Source organism: Myotis yumanensis, unplaced genomic scaffold (genome assembly GCF_028538775.1).
Source record: "Myotis yumanensis isolate MYYU_CA2020_CCGP unplaced genomic scaffold, mMyoYum1.0.hap1 SCAF_16, whole genome shotgun sequence".
Lineage (NCBI taxonomy): Eukaryota > Metazoa > Chordata > Mammalia > Chiroptera > Vespertilionidae > Myotis > Myotis yumanensis.
In genome coordinates, this window is record NW_027223767.1 from 22,037,600 (window position 1) to 22,062,760 (window position 25,161).

Below are 25,161 nucleotides of genomic sequence, written 5' to 3' on the forward strand. Positions count from 1 at the left end.
TTATGAATCATAATGTAAATATCTGATACGCAGGATGTATTTTCATTGTTACAAATTGAACATAATTAAAGCATAGTGATTAATCCCCAAAACAATATGTAATTATATATGTGTTTTCCGATGGTCTTAGGCGACCCCTGTGTAAGGGAGGTTCGACCCCCAAAGGGGTCGCGACCCACAGGTTGAGAACCGCTGCTTTAGAGCTAAAGGGCTCTCGTCAGCCTTTTAGCGAACAGGAGGCTGTTCCAAAGCATTAATGTGGTAGGTAGAGGGGCTGCCAAGAGAAGAGGCAATGGCATTCTGGGAGGGATGGGAGGGAGTCATGTGGCAGGGCAGAGAAGGGTCCACTGGCTACACTTTACTCTGTGAAGCCAGATTTGGCACGTTTCCATGGTTGAGCGTGCCGTGACTCAGAAACTGCAAAGGCCTGGGCTCTGTCATCAGCCACACCCCAATCTGAATCTCAGCTCTGTGACCATCACTGTGACATTGGGAGGCTAATCACCTCTCTGGACCTCAGTTACCTCCTATGCAATGGAGGTGAGAACTACACAAACTTCCCAGGGCAGCTGGAAGGATGGGTGGGGTACAGTATTCAGAGCCATCCAAGAGCCCAGTCAGAGAGCATTCAAGAAATGTTTACTCTAGGGGTGCATACAGTCTTTTGAATTAGTGTTTCGAGTTTCTTTGGATATATTCCCAGAAGAGGGATCACTGGGTCATAAGGCAGTTCCATTTTTAATTGTTTGAGGTAACTCCATAAAGCTTTCCACTGTGGCCGCATCAGTCTGTATTCCCACCTATAATGCTTGAGCTTCCCTTTTCTCCACATCCTGGACAACACCTGCTGTTTGTTGATTTATTGATGATAGCCATTCGGACAGGTGTGAGGTGATATTTCACTGGGGTTTTAATTTGCATTTCTCTGATGATCGGTGACATTGAGCATCTTTCCATATGTCTACTGACCATCTGTATGTCCTCTTTGGAGGGGTGTTTATTCAGATCCTTTGCGGTGTTATTTACAATAGCCAAGATTTGGAAGCAGCCCAAGTGCCATCAGTAGATGAGTGGATAAAAAAGCTGTGGTACATTTACACAATGGAATACTACTTGGCCATGAAAAAGGAAATCTTACCTTTTGTGACAGCATGAATGGACCCGGGGAGTATTATGCAAAGTAAAACAAGCCGATTAGAGAAAAACAAATACCATATGATTTCGCTTATATGTGGAATCTAATGAACAAAATAAACTAACGAACAAAATAGAAGCAGGCTCATAAATACAGAGAACAGATTGACAACTGCCAGATGGGAAGGGTGTTGGGGGACTGGGTGAAAAATGTAAAGGGAGTAATCAGAAAAAAACAGACAAAAAAACCCTCATAGACACAGACAACAGTATGGTGATTACCAGAGGGAAGGGGGGGGGGGGGCGTGTGGAGGGAAGAAGTAGAGGGTAAAAGGGGGATAAATGGTAATGGAGGAGACTTGACTTGGGGTGGTGAACACACAATACAATATACAGATAATGTATTATAAAAACACACACTGAAAACTATATAATTTTATTAACTAATGTCACCCCAGTAAGCTAAATAAAAAAGAAAAAGAAAATGTTTGCTCTAGTCATAAATGTCCTGCTCACCACCGCCACTGCCCCAATGCCCACAGGACTTTTCTCAGAGTGTGGGCAGCAAGAACCATAAGTGGAACCGTAAGTGGTTGTCCAACGTTTCCACACGAGTCTCTCTGAGCCAGCCCCAGCTTCCTGGGGCAACGTCACGGGCCATGTTTACCCTGTGGGTGTTTGGCACCTAGGAGACGGAGCCCAGGGTAGCAGTTCTCCTTTCTCGGGTGGCCCCTCATGCAGAGGACTTCGAGGCCTGAAGGACAGGGGTCGTCCCTTGGAAGGCTGGCTGGATCCTGACTCGCTGGCTGGGTGCCCCAGGGTTGCTCAAGTCAGACAGCCAAGACTTGGGGAGCCCTCGCGGTGCCAGGCCGGCTCTGCTCCCACAGGACTGCTTGCTAGAAATAGCAGTACCCTCAGGAGGGCTGGCGGCTCTGGAAACTTCCCTGCTTCTCAGCCAAATCCAACACTGGCTCAACAAAGGCCCAGATGCCATGGGTGAAGCTGCAGGACCCAGTCTCATTTTCATTCCAGATGATATGAGTTTTACATCACATCGCCGTGTTAGCTCTGGGTCCCTGAGCACTGAGAAGGGACTAGGGCAGAGCACTCCCTAGTGTGGCCTCGGGGGCAGGGGTCTCTGGTCAAGTCCACCACTATATCCGAGCATCAGCTCAGTGCCTCCGTGTGGCAGGCCCTTGAGTATTCATTCGTTTAATAAATTAATGAATGAAAATAATAACAATAAAGGAAATTTTCTAAACACAGTTCCCCCAACACAAAACTCATTTCTCGTCTACTTTTTTCCATCTGCTGACATGCTTTACATATTTACATGTGTATGCTGCATACATGCAACCTGCACTCTATATATTTTCACTTAATGTAATACCACAAACACGGCCATGATTTTACCCAGTCATCACAATTAACAGCTGAGTGCATAACAACGCATCCCCTCACCAATGGACATCAACCTTGTTCTTTCTGTATCCTCGTAAATTTTGCTTTGCTTTCCTACTGAATGTTTGCCTTAGGATAGGCACCCTTGGAAGGTTGCACAGAGTCCGAGAGTAGCTACTGTCCTGGTGTTAGAAATGAGGAGAGGAATAGTAGGGGGCACAGGCAGGATCCACTCCCATAGGTGCTCAATAAATGCTCCTGGAATGAGTAAAAGCAGCTGGCCCAAGTGATGCCCTTAGTGGGTGGAGAGCCACAGCCTGCCCCAGCCAGGCTCTCTGCCCATGTGGTCAGAAACAGGACTCCCGCACTAGCCGGTCTGGCTCAGTGGATAGAGTGTCGGCCTGAGGACTGAAGGGTCCCAGGATCGATTCCGGTCAAGGGCACATGCCCGAGTTGTGGGCTCAATCCCCAGTAGAAGGTGTGCAGGAGGCAGCTGGTCAATGATTCTCTCTCATCATTGATGTTTCTATCTCTCTCTCTCCCTCTCCCTTTCTCTCTGAAATCAATAAAAATATTTTTTTTTAAAAGAAAAGAAACAGGACTCCTCCCAAGTGCACATTCAGTAGGTCAGCAGCAGGGCTTCTGATAGCAGGCCAGTGAGTGCACCAACCCCAAACTCCATGTTTTGTTTTGTTTTTTTAAATATATTTTTATTGATTTCAAAGAGGAAGGGAGAGGGAGAGAGAGATAGAAACAGCAATGATGAGAGAGAATCATTGATTGGCTGCTTCCTGCACGCCCCACAGTGGGGATCGAGCCTGCAACCCCGGCATGTGCCCTGACTGGGAATCAAACTGTGACCTTCTGGTTCGTAAGTCAATGCTCAACCACTGAGCCACCCTGGCAAGGCCCAAACTCCGTTTTAATAGCAAATGAAGGTTGAGCTTCAAAATCCCTTTTGGGCTCTCCAGGATGGAGGCCAGGACCGCTGAAGACGGCACAGAGCCCTCCTACCTCTCACAGCCTTCTGTTCCCACCATGCTTTCCTCCTCACTCAAAGGCTCGAGCTCAGGGGCATGTGCAGCCAAGGCCTGCATCTCCTGAAGGGCTTCACCTGGGCGCCTCCTGGCCTTCCCCAGCCCCAGCACGAAGCCTCCTCAAGGGTTTCCAACAGCCCAGGCTCACTCCCTCAGCCTCTGCACACACTGGTCCTCAGCTTCCACCCTCCTGAGGTCTTTACTCAAATGTTACCCTACCCGCAAAGATGTCCTGACTCCTCATTGAAAATTACACTGCTTCTGACTCCTGGCTCTCTTCCCTGCTCTTATTTTTTCCATAGCACATTCACCATTTAACAATATATTTTTACTTATTCACTTACTTAGAGGCCCAGTGCACAAAATTCATGCACTCGGGGGCGGTGAGGGGGGGGGGGGGGCGGGTTCCCTCAGCCCGGTCTGCGCCCTCTCACAATCTGGGAGCCCTCGGGGGATGTCAGTCAGTCGGACATCCTTAGCACTGCCACGGAGGTGGGAGAGGCTCCCGCCACCGCCACTGCACTCGCCAGCCGTGAGCCCAGCTCCTGTGTTCAACATCTGCCCCCTGGTGGTCAGTGCATGTCATAGCGACCGGTCATTCCACCGTTCAGTCCATTTGCATATTAGCCTTTTATTATATAGGACTGTCTGAATGTCTCCTCCTAACACCAAAACCTAAGCTCCACAACGCCGATGTTTTTGTCCATTGTGTTCACTATTATTTTCCCAAGTGTTCAGACGAGCGCCTGGCCCCTAGTGCAGGGGTGGGGAACCTTTTTTCTGCCCAGGGCCATTTGGATATTTGTAACATCATTTGCGGGCTATACAAAATCATCAACTTAAAAATTAGCTTGCTGCTGAAACCGGTTTGGCTCAGTGGATAGAGCATCGGCCTGCGGACTGAAGGGTCCCATGTTCGATTCCGGTCAAGGGCATGTGCCTTGGTTGCGGGCACATCCCCAGTAGGAGATGTGCAGGAGGCAGCTGATCGATGTTTCTCTCTCATCGATGTTTCTAACTCTCTATCTCTCTCCCTTTCTCTCTGTAAAAAAATCAATAAAATATATATTTTTTTAAAAAATTAGCATGCTATATTTGGTCAAACGTTTAATTAACTCACCACTAATGCCTTGGCAGGGCCAAACCAAATAATTTTGTGCACCTTATACAGCCCGCAGGCCTGATGTTCCCCATCCCTACCCTAGTGGATACCCAACCACAGTGGGTGCTGAATACATACCTGCTGAAAAAACAAACAGTAATCCTATATAATAAAAGGCTAATATGCAAATTGTCCCCTTGATCGGGAGGTGGACCTGGAGTTTGACCAGGGGGTGGGGCCAGCCAACCGCCCACGGCCCCTCCCCCCAGCCAGCCCCGCCCCCAATCAACCCCCCACCCCCACCCCAATCAAGGGTGGGGCCAGTTGGCCAACCTCCCGTGTCTCCCACTCTCCCCACCCCCTGCAGGCCCGGCCCTATTGGCCTGATCAGGGCAGGCCTGCCGTACCCCACCCGTGCACAAATTCATGCACCAGGTCTCTAGTAACATAAAAAGATTTTTACTCTGTGTCAGGCACTCTGCTTTACATGGCTCATCTCACTTACTATGAACAATCCTATTAAAATCCCCATTTCACAGATGAGGAAACTGCTGCTCAGACAGATGAAGCAACTTGCCCAAAGACACACAGCTGAGCCAGGAAGAGAACCCCTCAAGCACTAGAACCTGTACTCTCTCCTCCTATAGGGTCTGCTCACCCTCTGGGCCTTTCATCAAAATACAGAAGCAGCCCATGGATCCACAGAGCTTTCCAGAACAAGGCCAGGCAGCACCCACCCAGCGATCAAAATGGGGAAGAGGAGGCAGGAGCAGCGAGCCTCGGCCATGGACCGAGCCTGGGAGTCCGCTTCTGTTCCACTTTCCCTGGGGAATAGCAAGCCTGACTTAGGGAACACAAGCACAGCCTAGTTTGGCAGCCACGGACCGACAGGGGCCAGTTTGCTGTGACAAGTGGGATCGGGGCTTTGACAAGCTGGGTGCTAAGAAAACAAATCCTGCCAGACCAGGAAACTGCTTAAACCAAACAGGGCCAGAGAGGAAGTTTAGCTTTAGCTGTTAGATGCCCGAGACAAGATCTGGTCATTTGAGGCCGCCTACGTCTTTTTCTAAGAAGAGCCCAAAGCCCCTCTCGTTCAGGGGCCAAAGGTGGGGGAGGGTGCAGAATGGACTGGTGCAAATGGAGGAGCCCGTCTCCATTAGTCACATGGCAAATCATGGCCCACATGGCTGTCTGCACACAGGCTGTTGGGAGTAACGATGTCTTTGGCTTTGGTTTCTTTTGTTCTTTTTTTTTTTTTTTTTTAACTACTTCCTAAAACTCACAATTGTCAAAGATGCAGTTGCAAGACTGGGCCAGCACTCTGTCTCAAATGCTCACTCTCCTCGTAAACCACCAGGCCAACCACACAGAAAGTTTCCTGTCCCCTGAGAAGACAGTTTCCATTCGCTGATGGATTCTTCCTTGCTCCGTACAGTCCCCTTGGCCAGGGTGAGTCAGAGCCCCCCAGGGGAATCTCCTCAGGGACTTGTCACCTTCTTTCTCCTGAGATTCACCGCCAACATTTAAAATACCACCCAGCCTGCACGTTGGTCTCCAACAGGCCCAGTGCTCCTGACTATGTTGCCTTTCTAACCAGAGCGCTTCAAAATAGAAGTTATTTGAGATGGAATCTGAACCCACAACTCCCTCCCCACCCCCACCCTCACCCAAGGATGCTGGTCTCCCCATCTTCCTTCTCAGAGACGAGCCATCCATCCGCGTCACCTCCTTTCTTCTACAAATGGTCACTTGTTACTCTGGACTCCAATACTTGGGTCATCTCATCCTGTTTACGGCTTTGAGGTAATCCCATTTAAATGGTGTAGGAAAGGGATTTTCAGACCCCTTTCCACATAGCATTATTTCTTCCAAAATGCTGAGTATGACTAAATCCTTCTCTGACCTCTCTCTGCCCGGATCAAGCGGACTTCTGAGGGGTGCAATGAAATGGAACACAACTGTGAATCCAGACTATTCTATATTTGAAACCCAGATCCACCAATTACTTTGGGACTTATTTCCTCATCCACAAAGCGGGCTAATAGGCTATCATTACTGAGGAGCCAGCTAAGGAATCTCCTATAAAAAGTCTGATATGTTAAAACGGGGCAAGCCCGGCCGGCGTGGCTCAGTGGTTGAGCATCAACCTATGAACCAGGAGGTCACAGTTCAATTCCCGGTCAGGGCACCTGCCCGGGTTGTGGGCTTGAACCCCGGTGTGGGGCGTGCATGAGGCAGCCGATCAATGATTCTTTCTCTCATCATTGATGTTTCTATCTCTCTCCCCCTCTCCCTTCCTCTCTGAAATCAATAAAAATATATTTGAAAAAAAATAAAAACACACAACTGGGCAAGTCTATCTCAAGTCAGCCATAACTGAGGGAGGAGAACATGGGGAGCCTAAATTATTACCTTCCTAGGATCTGGCCTCCCGGCCCACTTGGCAACAAGCTCACATGAAAGAAACCCAAGAAGCCAGTTAACTCTGTCAAAGCTCAACAGCACCGGGCACCCTGCAGTTTATGAGTCATCCGGCCTCCTCCAAACAATATGGCAGCCAGCGCCTTCCACGAGGCCCTTTTTCCCAGAACCGCCGCGGTCACGGCTCCCTAGGTGAGTCCATTGTAGGCTGTCCAAAGCTGAGTATCTTGAAGCCTCTGCTCAGACCTCGCGTCCCCTCTTTGTCCTGCCCTAAGAGAAGACAATGACAGAAAGCACAATGTCCCAAGTCTATGTTCCCAACAAGAGTCACAAATCAGAGCCCCCAGTCGGGGCAGACTGGGGCAGGGCCGAGCAGCTCGGTGAGAAGGGGGTTTCCCATGTCTATGTCTCAGGCTTGTTTCCCATAAGTGATGCCTCGATACTCATACCTGGTATTGGCAGCCTCACTTCTGAGGTGGCAACCTCAGTGCCCTGGCAGAGGTCCAGGGCATCCTCGCCTGGCAGGCTGAGGCTGCCAGACCTTACGGGAGAGAACAGGGTTTCGGAGAACATGGTGAAAGCGGGCAGCACAGAGCACGCTTGGTTCAAATCAAGAAACACTTCCCGGGTTCCTGCACACCTCAGGATGCAGAGATGAGTCAGCTGCGGGCCACCAGGGGCCTCCATTCACACCTCACCCGCACCTGGTATTGTTTTACTCATCTACAAACGCCCCCGCTAAGCTGACGTTCTCATTCACTCTAATATCCTCACTGCCAAGCACAAAACTGGGGGGCAACAACTATTGGTTGAATTCGTATATTAATTCTTTAATATGGCACCAACTTTAGGGGAACAGCCCCAAGCTCCCACCTACCTCCCTGACCTCATGGCTAACCACAATCCTCATGGACCACCACTTTCCATTGTGCTCCAAGCACACTGGCCTCCTTTCCGGTCCTTGAACACACCAAGCTCATGTCTGCCCCAGGGCTCTTGCACATGCTGGTCCCTCTGCCTGGAATACTCTTCACCCAGGTTTTCACAAGGCAGCTGCCTTCTCACCCTTTAAGACAGCTCACATGTCACCTTCTCTGGGAAGGAGTCTTTACGAACCACCTGATCAGAAGTAGCAACCTTCTTCCCACCCCCTCCCTCTAACCTACTTACAATTTTCTTTTTCTCGTGCCACTTTTCTCTGTCTATTGGTTTGTTGTCCATCTTTCTCTTTCCGTTAAAGGAACTACTCTGTCTTCTTCACTGCTGTTTTTTTCCAGTACCTAAAACAGTGCCCGGCACACAGTAGGTACTCAATAAGTAGTTATTGGATGAACGGACAGGAGAGATAAATAAACAGCAAACTCAAAATGGAAAATGATTTGCACACTTTAAATATTTGATCATTTTATTTGGCAATTATATGTCAATAAAGCTGTTTTTTAAAAAAAAAAAAAAGGAAATGATTTAACAAGGCTAAAAAGGAGAAACGCACAGAGGCCAAAATGAGTTGCAAACAAAATATGAGATATTCACCCAGGAGTACAATTTTTAAGATAGCCATCATTTGCCCTGGCCGGTGTGGCTCAGTTGGTTGAGTGTTGTCCTGTGCACAGAAAGGTTGCTGGTTCTATTCCTGGTGAGGGCACATGTCCAGGTTGCGGGTTCAATCCCCAGTCATGGTGCATGTGGGAGGCCATCAATCAATGTCTCTCTCTCTCTCTCATCAATGTTTCTCTCTCTCCCCCTCACCCTTCCTCTTTCTCTAAGAAACAATAAGAACATTTTTTTAAAAAAAGACAACCATCATTCAAAAACCATGAAATGGAGAACAGTTCAGCAACTATTATCACAAAACATATCCATGCTCTTTGACCCAGTAATTCCATTCCTGGGAATTATCCCAAGGAAATGAATTCAGAACAGGAACAAAAAAATAAAGAGGCGCCTGTACAAAGATGATTCCAGTCACGTTGTTTGTAACAGCAGAAATCTGGAAACAACCGAAATGTCCAATAGCAGGGGAAATGCTTTGGCAAATGACAGCATAGCCACTGGATGGAATATCATGCAGCAATTAAAATGACCGAAAGGGAGATAACAGAGAAACATGGACAAGTGTTCTAGAATAATGCTAAATCAGAGGGGGTTAAAAAAACATATTGACTTACTAGGCACTGTCCAGCACACCTTCCATATCTCAGCAAGTCCTCACAAGAGTCTAAAATAAACCATTCTTCTCCCGCATAACTAACAAGGTTCAGAAAGTTAAGACTCTTGCCTAGGGTCGCAGAGCTAGCAAGGAACAGAGTCAGGATGTGAATGTGACCCTTTCCACCCAGAGACCGTCCATTCCTAGGATGACATCCTGATTGTGTTTGGGAAGCCAAACTCAGAGATTGGATGCACCAGCAGAAAGTGACATGTTCCTCGAGAAACACTTGTGAGAGTACAGTAAAAAGCAAAATAAGCCCTAGCTGGTTTGGCTCAGTGGATAGAGCATCGGCCTGCAGACTGAAGGGTCCCAGGTTTGATTCCGGTCAAGGGCACATGCCCGGGTTGTGGGCTGATCCCCGGTAGGGGGCGTGCAGGAAGCAGCTGTTCAATGATTCTCTCTCATCATTGATGTTTTCTATCCCTCTCTCTTCTTTTCTGAAATCAATAAAAATATATATTTTTTTAAAAATGTAAACTCAGACCTAGGCATTTCACCTAAGAATCATCAGGGCCTGGCCCAGGCTATGGGTCTGGAGCTAAAGGCCATCAGTCTTAAAAAAAATTTTATTCTACGCTAACAGATTTTTCCAGCGGGGAGAAGAGTTTGCAAATGCAAGTCAGGCAAGTCTGGTTTCAAAGTCACAAATTAGTCTCTCCTTAGCTGTGTTACCCTGGGCAAGTCACTTGGCCTCTCTGTACCTCAGTATCTTCAACTGTAAAATGGGGATAACAATAGAAACTTCCTCACAAGGTCGTGGTGAGGAGTAAATGCCACACAAACTCCAAACAAGAGGGCCAGGCATGGAGTAAGCTCGCAGTAAAAGTAAAAGTGAGTTATTATGACACTTCCATTTTGTAACATGCAGAAATGTTCACTTCGGAAACCACAGGTCCATTTGATCTGTTATCTGGAGAAAATAAAAGGGGCAGAACCGGCATTCTATGTCTGAGACCTCAGACGGTAGTGGGAGCACACATCGAGGGCATCTGGAGTGGCCCCCGCCAGCCCAGGCCTCCCTCCGCCGACCAAGGGGCTGGAGAGAGCTCCTCCTTTCGAAAAGCCAGCGCCAGAAACAGGAAGCTGCTTCCTTTCCTTTCCATTCTGAGCCAGCATTTCCTTTTTTGTTTTAAAAAGCATTCCTTGTCTGTAGCCCAGCCCTTCCCCTGCCCTGGGCAGCCCCAGGCTCAAACACACCCACAGACATCTGCATTTCTCTTAGATTTCTGCCCACCATCTGGGTCATGAGGTTCTTGGCCGACTCTGAGTGAGTATGCCCTTGGCACCAGGCTAACTGGCATACAAGGCCGGGAGGGGGCAGGACACAAGGACTACAGGCACAGAGACCTCCCTGGACACCTTGTGGGAAGGATTTAGTGACATATGACTTTAAGAGCTAGTATAGTAACCAGAGCACACTCAGCCTCCCTTTGTAAAGCCACTTCCCTCCAGGAAAGGCAATCTTGAACTGCTGGGTAAGTGTACAGGGTCACCAGCCTCTTCTCAACCCACCTAATTTAAACTGGAACCTCAAATGGGACCTCGGTATCATAAAAACAACAGTAGCCGAAACTAAGCCCACAATTTCTCGACTCTTCCCCTCTTCATGGCTTGCAGCAATGTTTTCCTAACTATGTTTAGGTGGAAAAAATAGGTTTAGGAACGCTTGCTGCAGGACTTCTCAGAGCCTTTAAAACAGTAATCATCATCTTCAGGAATCTCCCAGAAGGAAGTGGCTGATGCAACACATTCTCAACTCCTTGAAGCCCTCTTTCACAAGAGCGTCTTGCTGAAGAGAGTATGCGAAAGGATGCATTAAGCCCTTTCAAGGGTCCCAGTCCAGGGGGCGGCGCGATCCTCAAGGTAGCACCGACCACATGAGAACATTCAGGTTATTTTTTAAAATAGGACCTGGAACTTTTTTTTTTTTCTGAACAGCAAAAACTGGGTGCACCATGAGTGAAGTTGGTCCTGCTAATCCATTATCAAAACCAAACCCAAATCAACTGGCTAACCTGGGACTCAAAACCTCCGGGTGCCTTGCCGAAGAAAGCCCTCACACTCTGTAGGCAGCTTATCTCATCAGCTTTGCATAAAGCAAAACTCCCCTGGTCAATGTTGCAGACTCAAGCCTATAATTTATGCTGCATGAAAAGTTATTTTTCCTAACCAGAGCTAGGCTATTCCATATAGTGCATTATGCTTTCTTTCCCTTTCCTTTTCTTTTTTAAATTTTAAACACAGGTCTTATTTCATTCTTGCCATTATTCTGAAGGTGGAAAAAATGAAAGAGGGGAGAAAAACAGCAAGCAAACAGGGTGACTTCTGATCCATGGCACTGAAAGGCAATCCACCAGTTAAAACACACTGAGGCCAGGACAACAAATGCAGGTATATATAAATACAATAGAAGGTTCTATTGCTATTCCCGTCTTACAGTTGAAGATACTGAGGTACAGAGAGATTAAGTGACTTGCTCAGGGTCACACAGCTAAGGAGAGACTAACTTGAACCCAGACAGTCCTGCCTGACTTGCATTTGTAAGTTTTAATTTAAAGTGGCAGCTTTTTAAATGCAGATAAGAAACAGTCATGCCTGGGGATAAATGACAAAGTATTTTTGATCCCAGAGTACACCCCTGCATCTCCCCCTGGGGCCTGGAAAAGGGGAGAAAGCCACTGAATTAAAAGGTTACATCTTCTAGAAGCAATAGTATTTATAACATTATCTTGACGTTAAAACCAACACCAATGTATTATAGTAAAGAATGCAAAACCTGCACAAATTTAAGACAAACACTGGGCCCTAGAAGAACAAGGGTTCACCCACCCAAGTCCCAAGGGATCTTTCAGTGGAAGGATGAGAAGCCCCTGAAAGTTCACAGTCAGGTTTGATTCAAGGACCCTCTCCTAATCCACCCAGGGGCCCCCACTGCTGCAGGCAACCACAAAACTAGAACCCACAATCCTTGACACATAATCCAGAACCTCAGCCCCGGGGGCCAGGTTCTGTCTCCTGTTAACACTCCTTGACCTCCGGGTGGACACGGATGCAGTAGCAAAAGGGTTAATGCATAGAGGCTGTCATTTTTATAAGTTCTGGCATCCCCGACGGGGAGGTGGGAACACAGCAGCCCCTAAAGATGTTAAAGAACAGGACTGACGTTCAATGTGTTCACACGCTTCGACCCAGCAAATTCCACTTCTAGGAATGCAGTCATGCACTCCCTGAATGGCCGACAATGGGGAACTGGTTCGATGAATCTGTGGTATGACCACACAAGGCAGCCACTAACAGGGACGCTGCATATCTATGTGTATTGATGTATAAGGTGATGCACATGGTAAACACATACATTTATATGCAAATGCAGAGGGTAAAAAAAACGCCAGAAGAATACATGCACAATGTTATTCGTGTATGTTGTTTTGCATGTATGTAGCAATACATACAAAAGAATTAACTCTGCAAAACAAAGACATTCCTATCGGGCATGACATTCCAAAGATGTGAAAATTACCTCCCATAAGCCAAGACAAAGGTCAGACCTCTTTGGGAGCAAATTTGCAATCTTTACTATGGAGGAGGGTTCTACCAGTTGGAAATGAAGGGCCCCAGAGGGCAGAGCCACACATAGCAATCCCTGTCTCTGAGTCTCCGCTTGGAGGACAGCTACCAGGAGAGCTGCCCGGCCCAAACTGGACTGTGACATGAGAGAGAAACAAGCTTTTATTCTGGCTTTTAAAAACAATGGATTGAGAATGGGAACCCTGGGACTAAATTCCCGCACCGACAATGATCGAAGAATGTCATACTATTGCATTATGCCAGTCAGTCAACATATCCTGCCATTAAAAAAGAAAAATCTGAGTAGCAATGTGCAATGATCTACATATTTTGCAAACCGAGTTTAAGGTCATATAGCTATTTCTCAGGAACATATTAAATATTAACTATCATGAAAAAAAGACTAACTCAGAGAGGTGGCATGATGGGTGATTTTCTTTTCTTTTATTCATCTGTGTTTTCTTTTTTATGGTGAACATGTATCATTATGTGTATTTTATAGTATTTTAATAACAGCAGAAAGGTATAGGCTATGCTGCTAATCAGAGAAATTATTCAAAAAGAATAAGGCAGGTATCCATTTAAAAAATTACAAGTAACTTAATCTCTCAGCAGCTTCTCGTTTCTCAGAATGAGCCCAGCACCAGGCGGTGGTATCACTGTGCTAACAGGGACCTGTCTTTGAGAGCGTGCGGGGCTGCACATTAGGGAAGCAGCCCTGGGGCTGAGCTCAGAGGCCACACAGCCTGTGGTGGCCACCGGCAGGCCCAACCATCTGGAATTAAGCCAAGAGCCCCTGGGCCGGCCCTTCTTATTGGCCACTTCCTCAGGCTCAGCAGCCATGACCCTGACCAGAATCCCCCACCATGGTTTCTAGAGACAACTGGGAAGTTCAGAACATGAAGTCTGAAGACCAGTCAACCCACGTTCAACCACCTACCCACTCCGTCTCTTAATCCCGCTGAGCCACAGTGTCCTTATCTGCAAAACGGGGATAAAACCTCACAGCGTCCTTGTGAGCGTTAAATGGGGCGACACATGCCAAGAGCCTAGCGGAGCGCTCAACACAGAACAGGTGAGCAAGAATGTCTTTTGTCCCTTCTCTGTTCTCACGACGCACCAGTTAATCCCATAACCCCACAGGCACCTGTGCAGCTTTCCCTCTAACTGAATGGAGGAAAAGATTCTAAGCAGCCTGTTCTGAAAGGACGTGTTATTAAAAAGCACAGCTTAGGGAACTTGGCCACAGACTTTGTTACTTCCCCACCACTGCAGATACGGCCGCGAAGGACGAGGGCCTCTGCAGTCCTTTCTCCAGGCCACAGACAGCAGGCAGGGCCAGCAACCGGTGGTATGCAATACCGCTTTCCTGGACTTGGAGCCAACCCAGTGGAGGAGGAGGCATTCCTAGCACTGTCCCTGGGCTCCTGGCCTCCCTCCAGCATCACCCAGGTCTCCCCAGGCTCGGGGGAACTGCAGGTGCCTTGCCAGGCAACCTCCAAGGTATGCTGGTGGCAAGTTTCATCAAGGAAAAAGTTGCCAAGGCGAAAGCTGACACCAAAGGGGACGGCGCCCAGCTCTGCACCTCTTCGGGGATTGCAGGAGTAAAAACCTCCAGCAGGCAGTTGAAACTATGGTGATGGAGTGGAAGCAGAGAAAGGCCATACTCCAAGCAGTGGCTGGGTGGGGAAAGGGAAACCCGGTTTCGCTCTCAGTTCTGCCAGGGACCTGTGACCTGGGACAAGTCACCATCAAGACTGGAAATATTTCTCATTAAAACCAGGAGGTCAGCATTGGCCTGCAGAATGACGGGTCCTGGATTTGATTCCTGGGTTTGTCTCTCTCACATCGATGTTTCTCTCTCTGTCTCTCCCCATCCCTTCCACTCTCTCTAAAAAACACACCAGGAGGTCGGTCTGGCCAACCATTCAGTCACATTCCCAATTCCTAAGCACACTTGGCAAGCCAGGGCACTGGAGTTGCTACTGTTTGGCTGCCTGGCTCCCCCATTAGACTGAAAGTGTCCCAAAGACCGAGAGAGCATCCTACCTACCTCAGAATCCTTGCCAGGGTAGCTGTCGCTAGGAGCTCAGCAGGCAAATCAGTAATAACTGAAGGTTTGTGGAGTGAATACGTCACCATGACTGCCCCAACGAACTGATCTGTGGGGACAGTTGGCATCCCTTTCCCTTCCCAGATGATTGGGGAGCAAGGGGAGGGGCCACAGGAAGAGCTCAGGCCCTCCACACAGCAGGGGTCTGACCTCGGCCACAGCAGAGCTGAGTGAAGGTCAAACCTCCCTGATCTTTCCAGTAGCAGCAGGGCCCCCAGGGAAGTGGCCAGCTCCCCAACATCCCCTTCCCAGTGAAGCCAATGGGAAAGGCCCTTTGGGGACCCTTTCTCCAGGTCAGCCGATTTAGGGGGGATTTTTCTCCAGAAGAGCACAGGTGGGGCGACTCAGTGTGCGAGGCCTGTCTCCGGGAAGTACTAGCAGGCTGGCAGGAAAGCGCAAAGTTGCAGTGTCCACAAAACATGAATCTCCGCGAGGTGCCACTATCTCTCCAGTGCCCAACACAGACTCGGCCCAAGCAGGACGAATAAATGAGGGAATGAACTGGTGCGGGGCTCCAGGCCTGGCTCCCAGGCCGGCTAGCAGTGTCCATGTGAGCACATCGGAGGAATGAAAACACTTTATCCTGCCTCAGCGGATCCTTCAGACCCCGAGGAGGGTCGATGGAGATGGGACACAGGCTCCGCTGGGATGAAGCAGCCTCACAACCGCTGTTTACAGATTCAGACTCGGGGTTCAGATTTCCTCTCCCTCCCCACGTAGAGAAAAACTGTGTGCGACACGCATTTGGTGGAATCGCAGGAATTTCATCAGACAGAGAAGGGTCCAGCACGCTGGCCGGCAGGTAGGAGACAAACATGAAACCTGGGTTCCTTCCACTCCTTTGGACCCAAACCGGACACCACACGGAGAAAGTCATCACAGGCAGCTTGGACACGCTGGCCCCCGCACACCGGCACAGTCTGCAACCTCAGGCGGCAGCAGCAGCAGCTAGGCCTGGCCGCCGGCATCAGGGACCCCCAAGGGCATCGCACGCGCTGTTTCTCCCACTGAGCGCTCATTTAATGAGGGCCGGAATGGGCTGGAGATCCTAAGATTCTGGGAGAAGTCTGGCGCGGTTGCGAAAGACAACCTCCCGTCAAGCCCTTTTTCAAAAGCCAGGAATCCAATGTTACAAGCACGGTCTCTGGTATGAGAGGAGACTGCAGAACAGGAAAGAAAACCAGAGTGGACATCACCACTGTCCCATGGGACTCACCACAGGCCGCTGGGATGGCTTCCTAGCCTGTGTCACCCGCCGCTGGGAAGTAAGAGCCAGCGATAGAAGTAGCTTCCCTTAAAGGGGACCTGTGGTTTGCATGCCCCTGGGCTCTCACCGGGAAAAGTCTACAAACAGAATCTCTCAGTAGAAAGAGTGGGAACCTACAGACTCACAACAACCCTTCGGTTTTCAGCAGTCTCGTGCCCATTTTGCAGATAAGGAAGCTTGAGATTCAGAAGTCTTGGGACTTGCCCAAGGTCACACAGACAGGACTCAGACTGGAAATTAAAGCCACGGGCTCCTCCATTGGCCACACTGCCCCATCAGGATTCTTAGAGTAATACACTTCCCCTCTATTTTATCAGTTTAGTAAATCTGGACTTTAGAACCATCTTTAAGCAGAAAATAATCTTTCTTTTTTGTTTTGGTTTTCTTTCTTGTTAGTCTTTTTTTTTTAATTAAATGTATTGGGGTAATATTTATTGGTTAAAAACATGAATTTCAGGTGTACAACTTCATAATCTGTATATTATGTGCTCACTACCCGAGCGTCACCTTGTATTTGACCCCCTTTTACCCTCTCTGTCCTCACCCCTCCCCCTTCCTCTCTGGTAACCACCATTCTGTTGTCTGTATCTGAGTTTGGCCTTTTGTTTATTAAACAGGGATATTCTTAAACAGGGTTATGTACAACAAATGCTGACTCAACCCCACTGAGGCCTCTTCGCTAAACCACAGAAGTGCACAGAGATCCACTCTGGCCTCCCTGTTTAGGTGAGGATGAGGCCACTGGGTGAAGTGATTCCACCAAACTAGCTCCTGGGGTCTAAATCGCCACCCCCACCCCCACCCCCAAAACAACCGAAGTCCCGCCTTTTCTTGGAGAAGCGTGGACCTGAATCCACAAGACAATGGAGGGGACAGAGAGCTGGGTATTGGTTCCAGTTCACCCTGCAAATCCCTTTCGGGCCTTAGGAAGGGTTTCTGGCCACCTGATTGGATCATCCAAAAAACACTCAGGAGGAAGGCCACTGAATAAACCAGCTCAGAGACCCAAAGAGCTGGATGCTCTGGGTGTCATGATGCCACACCTTGGTTACAGTGAGTGACACTGGAAGTCAGGGTACCATGAAGGCAAAGCGCCATTTCCAGAGAACAAACAGCGAATGGCTCTCCGGTATCCGCTCCGTGAACCAGGAGCACTTCTGAGCGACATGAGGACATTCCGAGAGGCCAGCACAGAGAACATTCTCTCATCCCAACAACACGGGCTGCTGGACAAGGACCCCTCCCCTCCCGGAACTAAGCCACATAGGCCCCCTATTGTGTCGGTTTAAAAACTGAACTTTCCTGGGCAAAAGCACACTCCGCTGTGTTCAAGAAACCAGCAGCCCTCGCCACTTGGAAAACAGCAGCCTGCCCGCAGAAGGGACAGTTGTTCGGAGTGTTGCTGGTTGGATGGTGTTTTAAGCAAAACCCTGGTCAGTACTGCAACAGCAACTGTAACAAAGATTCTAATAGCCAGCGCTGATTGCATGCTTCCTACGTCCCTGGTTTTACAGCTTTTAGGAAAATAAAACTGAAGGAGAGAAGTCACCGCCGAGCATTCTGGATCAAACAGGGATTCCGGTTTATGGTGTGCACAGAGGACTGGGTCTTGTAATAATTACAACAAATCACCGCTGGCCCTATGACAGCTGGCAGAGGCAATGAGCAATAAGGGGAGGGGAGTGGGGCGGATGAGAAATTAAGATTCTAATAAAACAAAACATCCCCAGATCGGCAGGAGACCAGATGTGGCAATGCAAGGTGGAGCTCCTGCTTCAAGTCGGGGTTAGCTATTCACTGGTCTCTGGATGCCACAGCTTTCCCAGCCTCTGGACAAAAGCAAGTTGGGAATACACCCGTTTCCCTCTATTGTATATGGGGTGGGGGGGGGGACTCCCCCTTCTGAGAACCCAGCACCCCTTCTTCCAAATCCTTTTAATACTGCACTTCCCAGCTATAATTTGAGAGGAGGGCAGGCATATCTTATTTCTTCTTTACACGGGAGGCTGTCTCCACCAGAGGCCCTTAAATAGTGTCATCTTCTCACCAAAGGCTTGCTCCCCAGCATAATCCTTCCTAAACCAAAATCCAGCGTTTGGGGGGGGAGTCGGTGGGTAATTACACTTTGAGCAGTGAAACGCTGTGGAAAGTACCAAATGCCTGAAGAGAAAAAAATGCAGTTTCAGCAAACACTTTTTTGAAAGGCGGCACATAAGAACCTGGAGGAGAGGAAAGGAAGAGACGAGACAGAGCCACGGGGCTCTGCTCACACTTCAGGGGGGGCCTTCCCACCGCCCCCCACCGCCCCGTCACCCCGGCCCACGGCTGCCGGGCTCAGTCACACAGGGAAAAGTCCAGCGTGTGACTCAGTGGGAGAATGAGCCCTGCGGCCCTGCAAGCTGGAAATGGAGGGACGGAGGTGAGGGGGGCAGGGGGTGTCCGCGCAGCCCACCCGGCCCACTGGCTCCCGGAGCCTCCACCCCAGTTCCCACGCCGCCCTCCCCCCAATACCCGCCCAAGGTGAAGGGCTGGGCTGGGGTCCTCAACCTGCCGCATCGCCGAATGGAGGAAGGAGAGGAAGCCTCAGACCAGGCGACCCGGGCTCAAGGATGCAACTAGGAAAGGAGTGAACAGGGCACGAGGCGGGGGGGTATTAGGGGCCGCTGACCCCCGCCTTCTCGGGCCCAGCCCGGGTCCCCGAACCCTCCCGCGCCGCGGCTGCGTTACCTCCAGGGTCCGGATCTCCTGCTGGGTGAGGTCGTTGGACACGGCGCACTTGGTGCGCAGCCCGCGCAGGCTGCCGATGGAGATATCGATGAGCTTCTGGAGCTGCCCGCACTGCTGCAGCGCCCGGCTGGCCGCGGCTCCGGCGCCCCCCTCGGCGGCCGCCGCGTCCCCCGCGCCGCCGACCTCCTTCTTCTCCCCCATCGCCGCCGCTCGCCGAGCCGCTCTATCCATACCTCGGCATCGGGGCCGCGGGGTGGCTGAGGCGGGGATCCCGGGGGCGCGGGCTCGGAAGGGAATCCCCGAGCCGGGAGGGTTGCACGAGGAGCGCCCCTGGGTGCTGCGGGAGAAGGGACGCGAGTCGAGCCGGCGACGGAGCCGGCTGCTCCCGCCCGCCCTGCAGCGGCGGCAAAGCGAAAGCCGCGGCGACCCGACGGCTGCGGCTCCCAGAGCCTTTAAGTGGCAGCCGGGGCCGGGTCAGGGCAGCGGGGCATGCTGGGACTTGTAGTCCGCGCCGCGCACCTGCCTCTCGCAGGCGCCTCCGGAGCCCCCGCCCGCGCGCCCTTCGCCCGGAGCCGGGTGGTCCCTCCGCTGTGGACGCGGGCGAGGCGGGAGCGACCTCCTCTGTGTCCCGAGTGGCTCCGCGCTGACTCCTCCCCCGGGCGCCCAGAGCCTGGGAGCCTCGTCTCCCCGCCCATCCTTGTCCCCCACGCCGGCCTCCAGTCCAGGGGCTTCCCGCGACCCCCGGATGGGGCGGGGCAGGGGCCGGGTGTCCCTTGAAACCGAGGAGGTTTTGCATCCTGGCATTCCTCAGCCACGGCCAAAACCTAAAAGATGGGGACCGTGGAGGTTCCAGAATTTCTACGTGGGTTTTAGGGGCCGCCATCTAGTGGGAAGGGGCCTAAAGTGCTTGTCCTGTAGCAGGTTCGCCGAGGACTGGACTCTGGATTGTCTCCATGCCGAAGGAAATAAATGCTCAGGCATGAAGAGGGGAGGAAGGGCTTTCTTCTGGACCCTTTTCACCCACCAAAATCAGGTGTCCCGTCCCTCTGCCACCCCAAGCCAGCCCCTAGGGTGGCACATTGATTTGTCCTGCCCTTGGGAGCTAGAGCCCATGCCTGGTTTCAAATTCAGTCTCTAGTGCAGCCTAGCTGTGTGACTTTGGGCAAAGTTAGCTCACCTCCCCTGTCTGAGCTTCCGCATCAGTAAGGCTGGGGTGATAACAGTACCTGTCTCCTAGGCTCCACGTGAAGCCGTGGGCCCGGGTGCAGTACTGCTACTGGACTGGTACCTGTCCAGCATTCAAACCCCATCCCATCCCATTCCACCCTCACCCCTCCGGAGCCCCTACCAGTTCACATGTGCTCTATTTAGCTGGCTAAACTAAAAAAAAAAAAAAAAAAAAAAAAAAAAAAAAAAAAAAAAAAAAAACAACAAGAGGCTGGTCAAAGGTCCCACACATCCAACATCTGCCAACAAGAGGAAATCTCTGTCCTCTGAATTTTCTCTTGTAAGCTCCTTGGCTGCCCAAGCAGTTGGCTAAGTTATCTTCCTATCCTCGTCCGAGAGCCAAATACGGTGCCTGACACACTGTAGGCACTCCATCAAGTTGTGCAACTTATTTCATAGGTTAGTTTCTCCTATCTTTCGGGCCAGTTTAATAGGTTCCCTCTGTCCTCATCCTATTATTTTATTTTTTTAGAATGAGGGTTGGACAGGAACTAGGGTCTCAGGATTCTAGTTCCACCTAAACTATACATAATATATAGTCAGTACTGGCTGACAGGTTATATTACACCTCCCTTTAATATCATTTGAAATTTTGAAATAAATGCTGGGTCTGTAAAACAAAACCATGACAACTTTAAAATGTGCTTTTGCAAACCAACCCCTCCTCTGGGGAGAGTTTCTGAAACACAAAGGTCTTCCTTCCCAGCTCCTCCCCAAATCCTGACCCTTCTCACAAGAAGAACTAACCCAATCAGCACTGAATTTGTCACAGGACTCTATGTGCTGTATCTATGAAACCCCCTCCTCCCCCAACCCTGACTGTTCCCTTAACCCCACCCCATCCCCATGCAGCAGAGTAATAACTGCCCTAAAAAGAGAAACTGCTTGACACAGGTTCTCAAACTCGGCAGCGGATCAAAATCTTCCACAGGGCTCCCCTAATACAGAGTGCCTGACCCTGGCCGCAGAGTTCCCCATTCAGTAAACTGAGGACAAGGCTGGAGAATTTGTGTTCTAACAAGTGCTCCCGCAACACTAATGCTGCAGGTCTGGGGGCCGAACTTTGCAGTAAGAAGCCTTGGCACAGCGGGAGGTCAGGTAGGAGGGTCCTTAGTGCAGCCTGGCTGGTTTGGAACCTTCATTTGTTCAGTAGCCAGAGCTCCCAGGCCTGAGCGACTGATTCACTCTAACTCAATTCACAAGAGAGGTCCTGATGAAGTGCCGATTTATGTATGTGCATCAAGCTTGTAATTGCCACAGGGGGCCTGGTCAACACATTTCCCCCCAGGGCCACTTTATGTGGGAGGACGAGTGCTGGACTGTGGAATCCACACCTACGGTGCCACCATGGCAATGGTGTCAGTGCTGGAGACTGGACAAACCCCAGCTCCCTGGCTGCTCTCCTGCCAGGCTCCATGCAGCCAGTGCCTCTGCTGGGGACACAGTCTTACTTCTGATTTGTTGGGAGCGGTCAGTAAGCCACAGCTTTCCTTCCCAGTTCATCTCAGACGCACTCCAGCCTCCTCGACTGGGTTTGGGTTTCCCTGCAGCCACACATTTCCAGAACTGCCTCCTAGAGGTGCAGAATGCAAAGATTTTTTTAAAAAGAATCCTTCATTCATCCTTTTAACATTCAAGAAGTATTCATTGTCTACTTTTGTGGCAGGCCTCTGTGTTCTGAGCTCTGAGAAAGAGTCCTGAACAGAACCAGGGATTTATATTCTGGTGTGAGAAGACAGACAAGCAACAAATAAATAGAATGCGCAGGATATTAGGTGGCAAAGGTGCTATGGGGGAGGGGGACAGGCAATGCAGTGATTTGCAACTTTCAACAGAGCTGTTTGAGGGTCTGGGGTTCTCAGCTCTGTCCCTGAATCACTGTCTGAACTTGGACAAATCTTCTAATCTCAGTCCCTCTCCTCATTTGCAAGATGGAGAGTATATGTTTGAGGATGAATGGAGATGATTATGCAAAGTGATGGTCACAAAGTAAGAGTTTAACATATTTCTTTTTATTTATTTGATAAATACCTACTAGGCGCCAGGCACTGTTCCATATACCTTACTTACTCCATTGAACTAATGTTAGTTCCCTTCCTTCCCGCTTCCAGAGTGAATCTCTTCTGGTTAAATGAATTCATCTATTATGTGTTGATTCTTAACTTCAACTTCAGCTCCAGGTTCTTAACACTTTCTTTGGCACAGAACGTTGGCTCCTTCCCTCCTTCCTCCCCTCTGCCTCAGACACCTCCAGTATCGTGGCTCTAAGTTTTCCTAGGGTGGACTCCCCTGCATGTATCTCAACACCACCGTAGCCATGCAAGCATGTTTGTGTTCATGTTTCACGCTTCACAGACATGAGAAGGGTGCCTACCACGTGCCAGGTTCTGGGATAGGCCCAGAGTGAAGGCAACCAAGTCCTTAGTCATGGTAACCAACATGAGAGTGGAGACAGAAAGTTAGCAAGTCAACACGGTAAGTACTATGAAGGGGGAAAAGCAAATAGTGACAGCAAGTTCCCGAGAGATAAGGTGCTTCATTAGATGAAGTGGTCAGAGAAGTGCTCTTAGATCATTGAACTAAGATCTAAATAAACAAAAGGAGCAAGCCATGTGGAGAGCTCAGAAAGGGGCATTCCAGGCAATGGGAACACCACGTGCAAAGGCCCTGGGGCAGGAACAACTTGGCACACTCCGGGAACAGAATGAAGGCCAGTGTGGCTACAGCGTGATGAGAGAGAGCCGGGGTTGGCGATGACGTGGGATTGCTGGGCAAGGGCCAGATAAAGTAGGACATGGGCAGGAAGTTGGGGTTTTTCTCTGTCTTTGTTAATCCTGATGTGGTCCCAGATCACTGCCTTGCCTGGGAGCCTGTTAGAAATGCAGCGTCTCGAACCCCTTCACTCCCTGACCCTGCTGACCTCTCCAAGCTCCTTTGCTATTCAATGTTTTTTGGAGCCTGTGTCCCAGTTTAAAAACCTGATGAAAATAAAGTGTCTCTCCAGAAAATAATACACACAGACTCGAGATTATGATACAACCTCAGGGAGCTTGTGGGCCCCCTTATGGTATCCATGCACCCCAGAACTGCAGACAAGGTTAGGGATCCTGTCTCACTGTTGGTCCCTTTACTGGATAATGTTGGGCCACACAGGAGTGTCACGTCACCATGCTTCGCTCAGGCTGTCACCACTGCCCGCCCTGCCTTCCACTCTTCCCGTAGGTCTGGTTCACACGCCCCCACCCTGCCCCCCAACAGACTCAGTCTCTCTAGAGTCCACAGTCCCAGAGAACTCTGCACACATCACGTATTGTTCGCTTTCTCCCTGCCTGTTTCCCTAACTGGATAGTGAGCTTTTTGGACTCACATAGACTCATACGACCTGGTTTTCACCTCTCAGAGGTTGTATTTCCTCATCTGTAAAAGGGGTGGCTGAGCAAGGGGGAAAAAAGGAAATAAAATGGGCCTGGGACACAACAGTGTTGAACACGGGTTTCAATAAACAAATGATGGATTGCATTTCACAGGCGAAGAAACCAGGGCCTCTGGAGGGATACGGCCCCCTGAGTGGCTGAGATGCTTGTTCTGGGAGACACATCGCCACCACCTGTGCAGTGTGATCAGAAGGAGCTCTAGGCCAGGTTCCAGGAAGGAGCCAAGGGGGAAATGGCCTTCTTGCCCGTAAGCTGAAGACACCCATGATGTCGTGGGCTTTTTCAGGCAACCTGGCGGTAGAGAGCTGCTCTGGGAGATGCAGGGGAAACCAGTCCAGGGAAGGGCGGGAGATGACGTGCGTACTCTCTCTGCTGCTGTTTATCCTCTCCAAACCCTGTATCCTCCTCCACTTTCAAGCCCCTGCCCTTCTGAAGCCATCGGGCTACACCACGCACTCCCCCATCTGTGGTTTCTTGCACCCAATTTCTCAATCTCGTCCACTCTCACTGTGGGCTCCAGCTTCCTCCGCCCAGGCTTCATCGGAACCTCCCATCCATTGTCACTATCGCCTTTTCTACTGTCACGGGCTCATGGCCTTCCCTTCCTCCTCACCCCATGTAGAGTCCACGCTGCAGCGTGACTATCGCTCCATAGGCAACCGCCTCAGTAAACGTGCCCCTTTCCCACCATAGGAACCTGGCTAAGTCCCAGCCCCGGTAAAGCCCAACCCTTCGTCCTCTCCAAGCCTGAGCCAGAGCAGCTGAGGGATGCTGGAGGAAAGCACACAGCCCTGCTGATGGGTTGTTCTTTAAATTCATGACCACAAACCTCAAATTGGCACTCCTCATGCCTGGCAAGCCGACCAGCCTTTCCTAGAAAGTTCATTTTCCCGTGCTCAGAGATGGCTATTTCATACTTCTTCTATCTCTACCAAGTACCCTGCACTCCTCCTCCTTCACCGAGGAGCTAGGAGCCATCAGACCAAATCTACCAGCCCTCCTGCCCTGTGCCATGCTGCCTGCCTCTCCTGTAGCCAAAGAAGAGGCATCCTGTCCCAGCCGAAGGCCAGCCACCTTCTGCCCGGACTCTCTCCCTCCAGCAGCCTGGAGGCCTCCCCTCAGCCAGGGTCCTGCTTCTCTCTGCAGCATCACTTCCTCCTTTCTGCCCTGTTATGTGCATTTGCACACAAACATGTTCCAGTATCTCCCTTTAGGAAGGAAAGAAGATGGGGAGAGGAAGGAGGAAAGGAAGGATGGAAGGAAGGAAAGAAGGAAGGAAGGAAGGAAGGAAGGAAGGAAGGAAGGAAGGAAGGAAGGAAGGAAGGACATATTCTATATCAGGGCCCTAGCGGGAAACAGAATTCACTCAGATGGTTCAGCTGACTTCAAAGAAGGGACTACTTACAAGTCAAGGAAACAAACAAGGATGTTGGGCACCCAGAGACAGGCAGTGCTGGGTAGGAGTGGTAACCCCTAAAGCCGGAAGAGACAAGGGAAGAAATAGTGTTCTGAGAGCAAT

At 50.2% G+C, this 25,161-nt stretch overlaps 1 protein-coding gene across 2 annotated transcripts in view; it reads right to left on the reverse strand.

Annotated features, from left to right (window-relative positions):
• The window catches only part of KSR1 (kinase suppressor of ras 1), a 136,753-nt gene extending 117,413 nt beyond the window's left edge, over positions 1 to 19,340 (reverse strand). For both annotated transcript variants that reach the window (XM_070394863.1, XM_070394862.1), the window contains exon 1: positions 18,982 to 19,340. In XM_070394863.1, coding sequence (XP_070250964.1) covers positions 18,982 to 19,212 — 231 coding nt within the window. In that variant the 5' untranslated portion in view covers positions 19,213 to 19,340. The remainder of the gene's footprint in view (positions 1 to 18,981) is intronic.
• Positions 19,341 to 25,161: the final 5,821 nt, after the last annotated feature.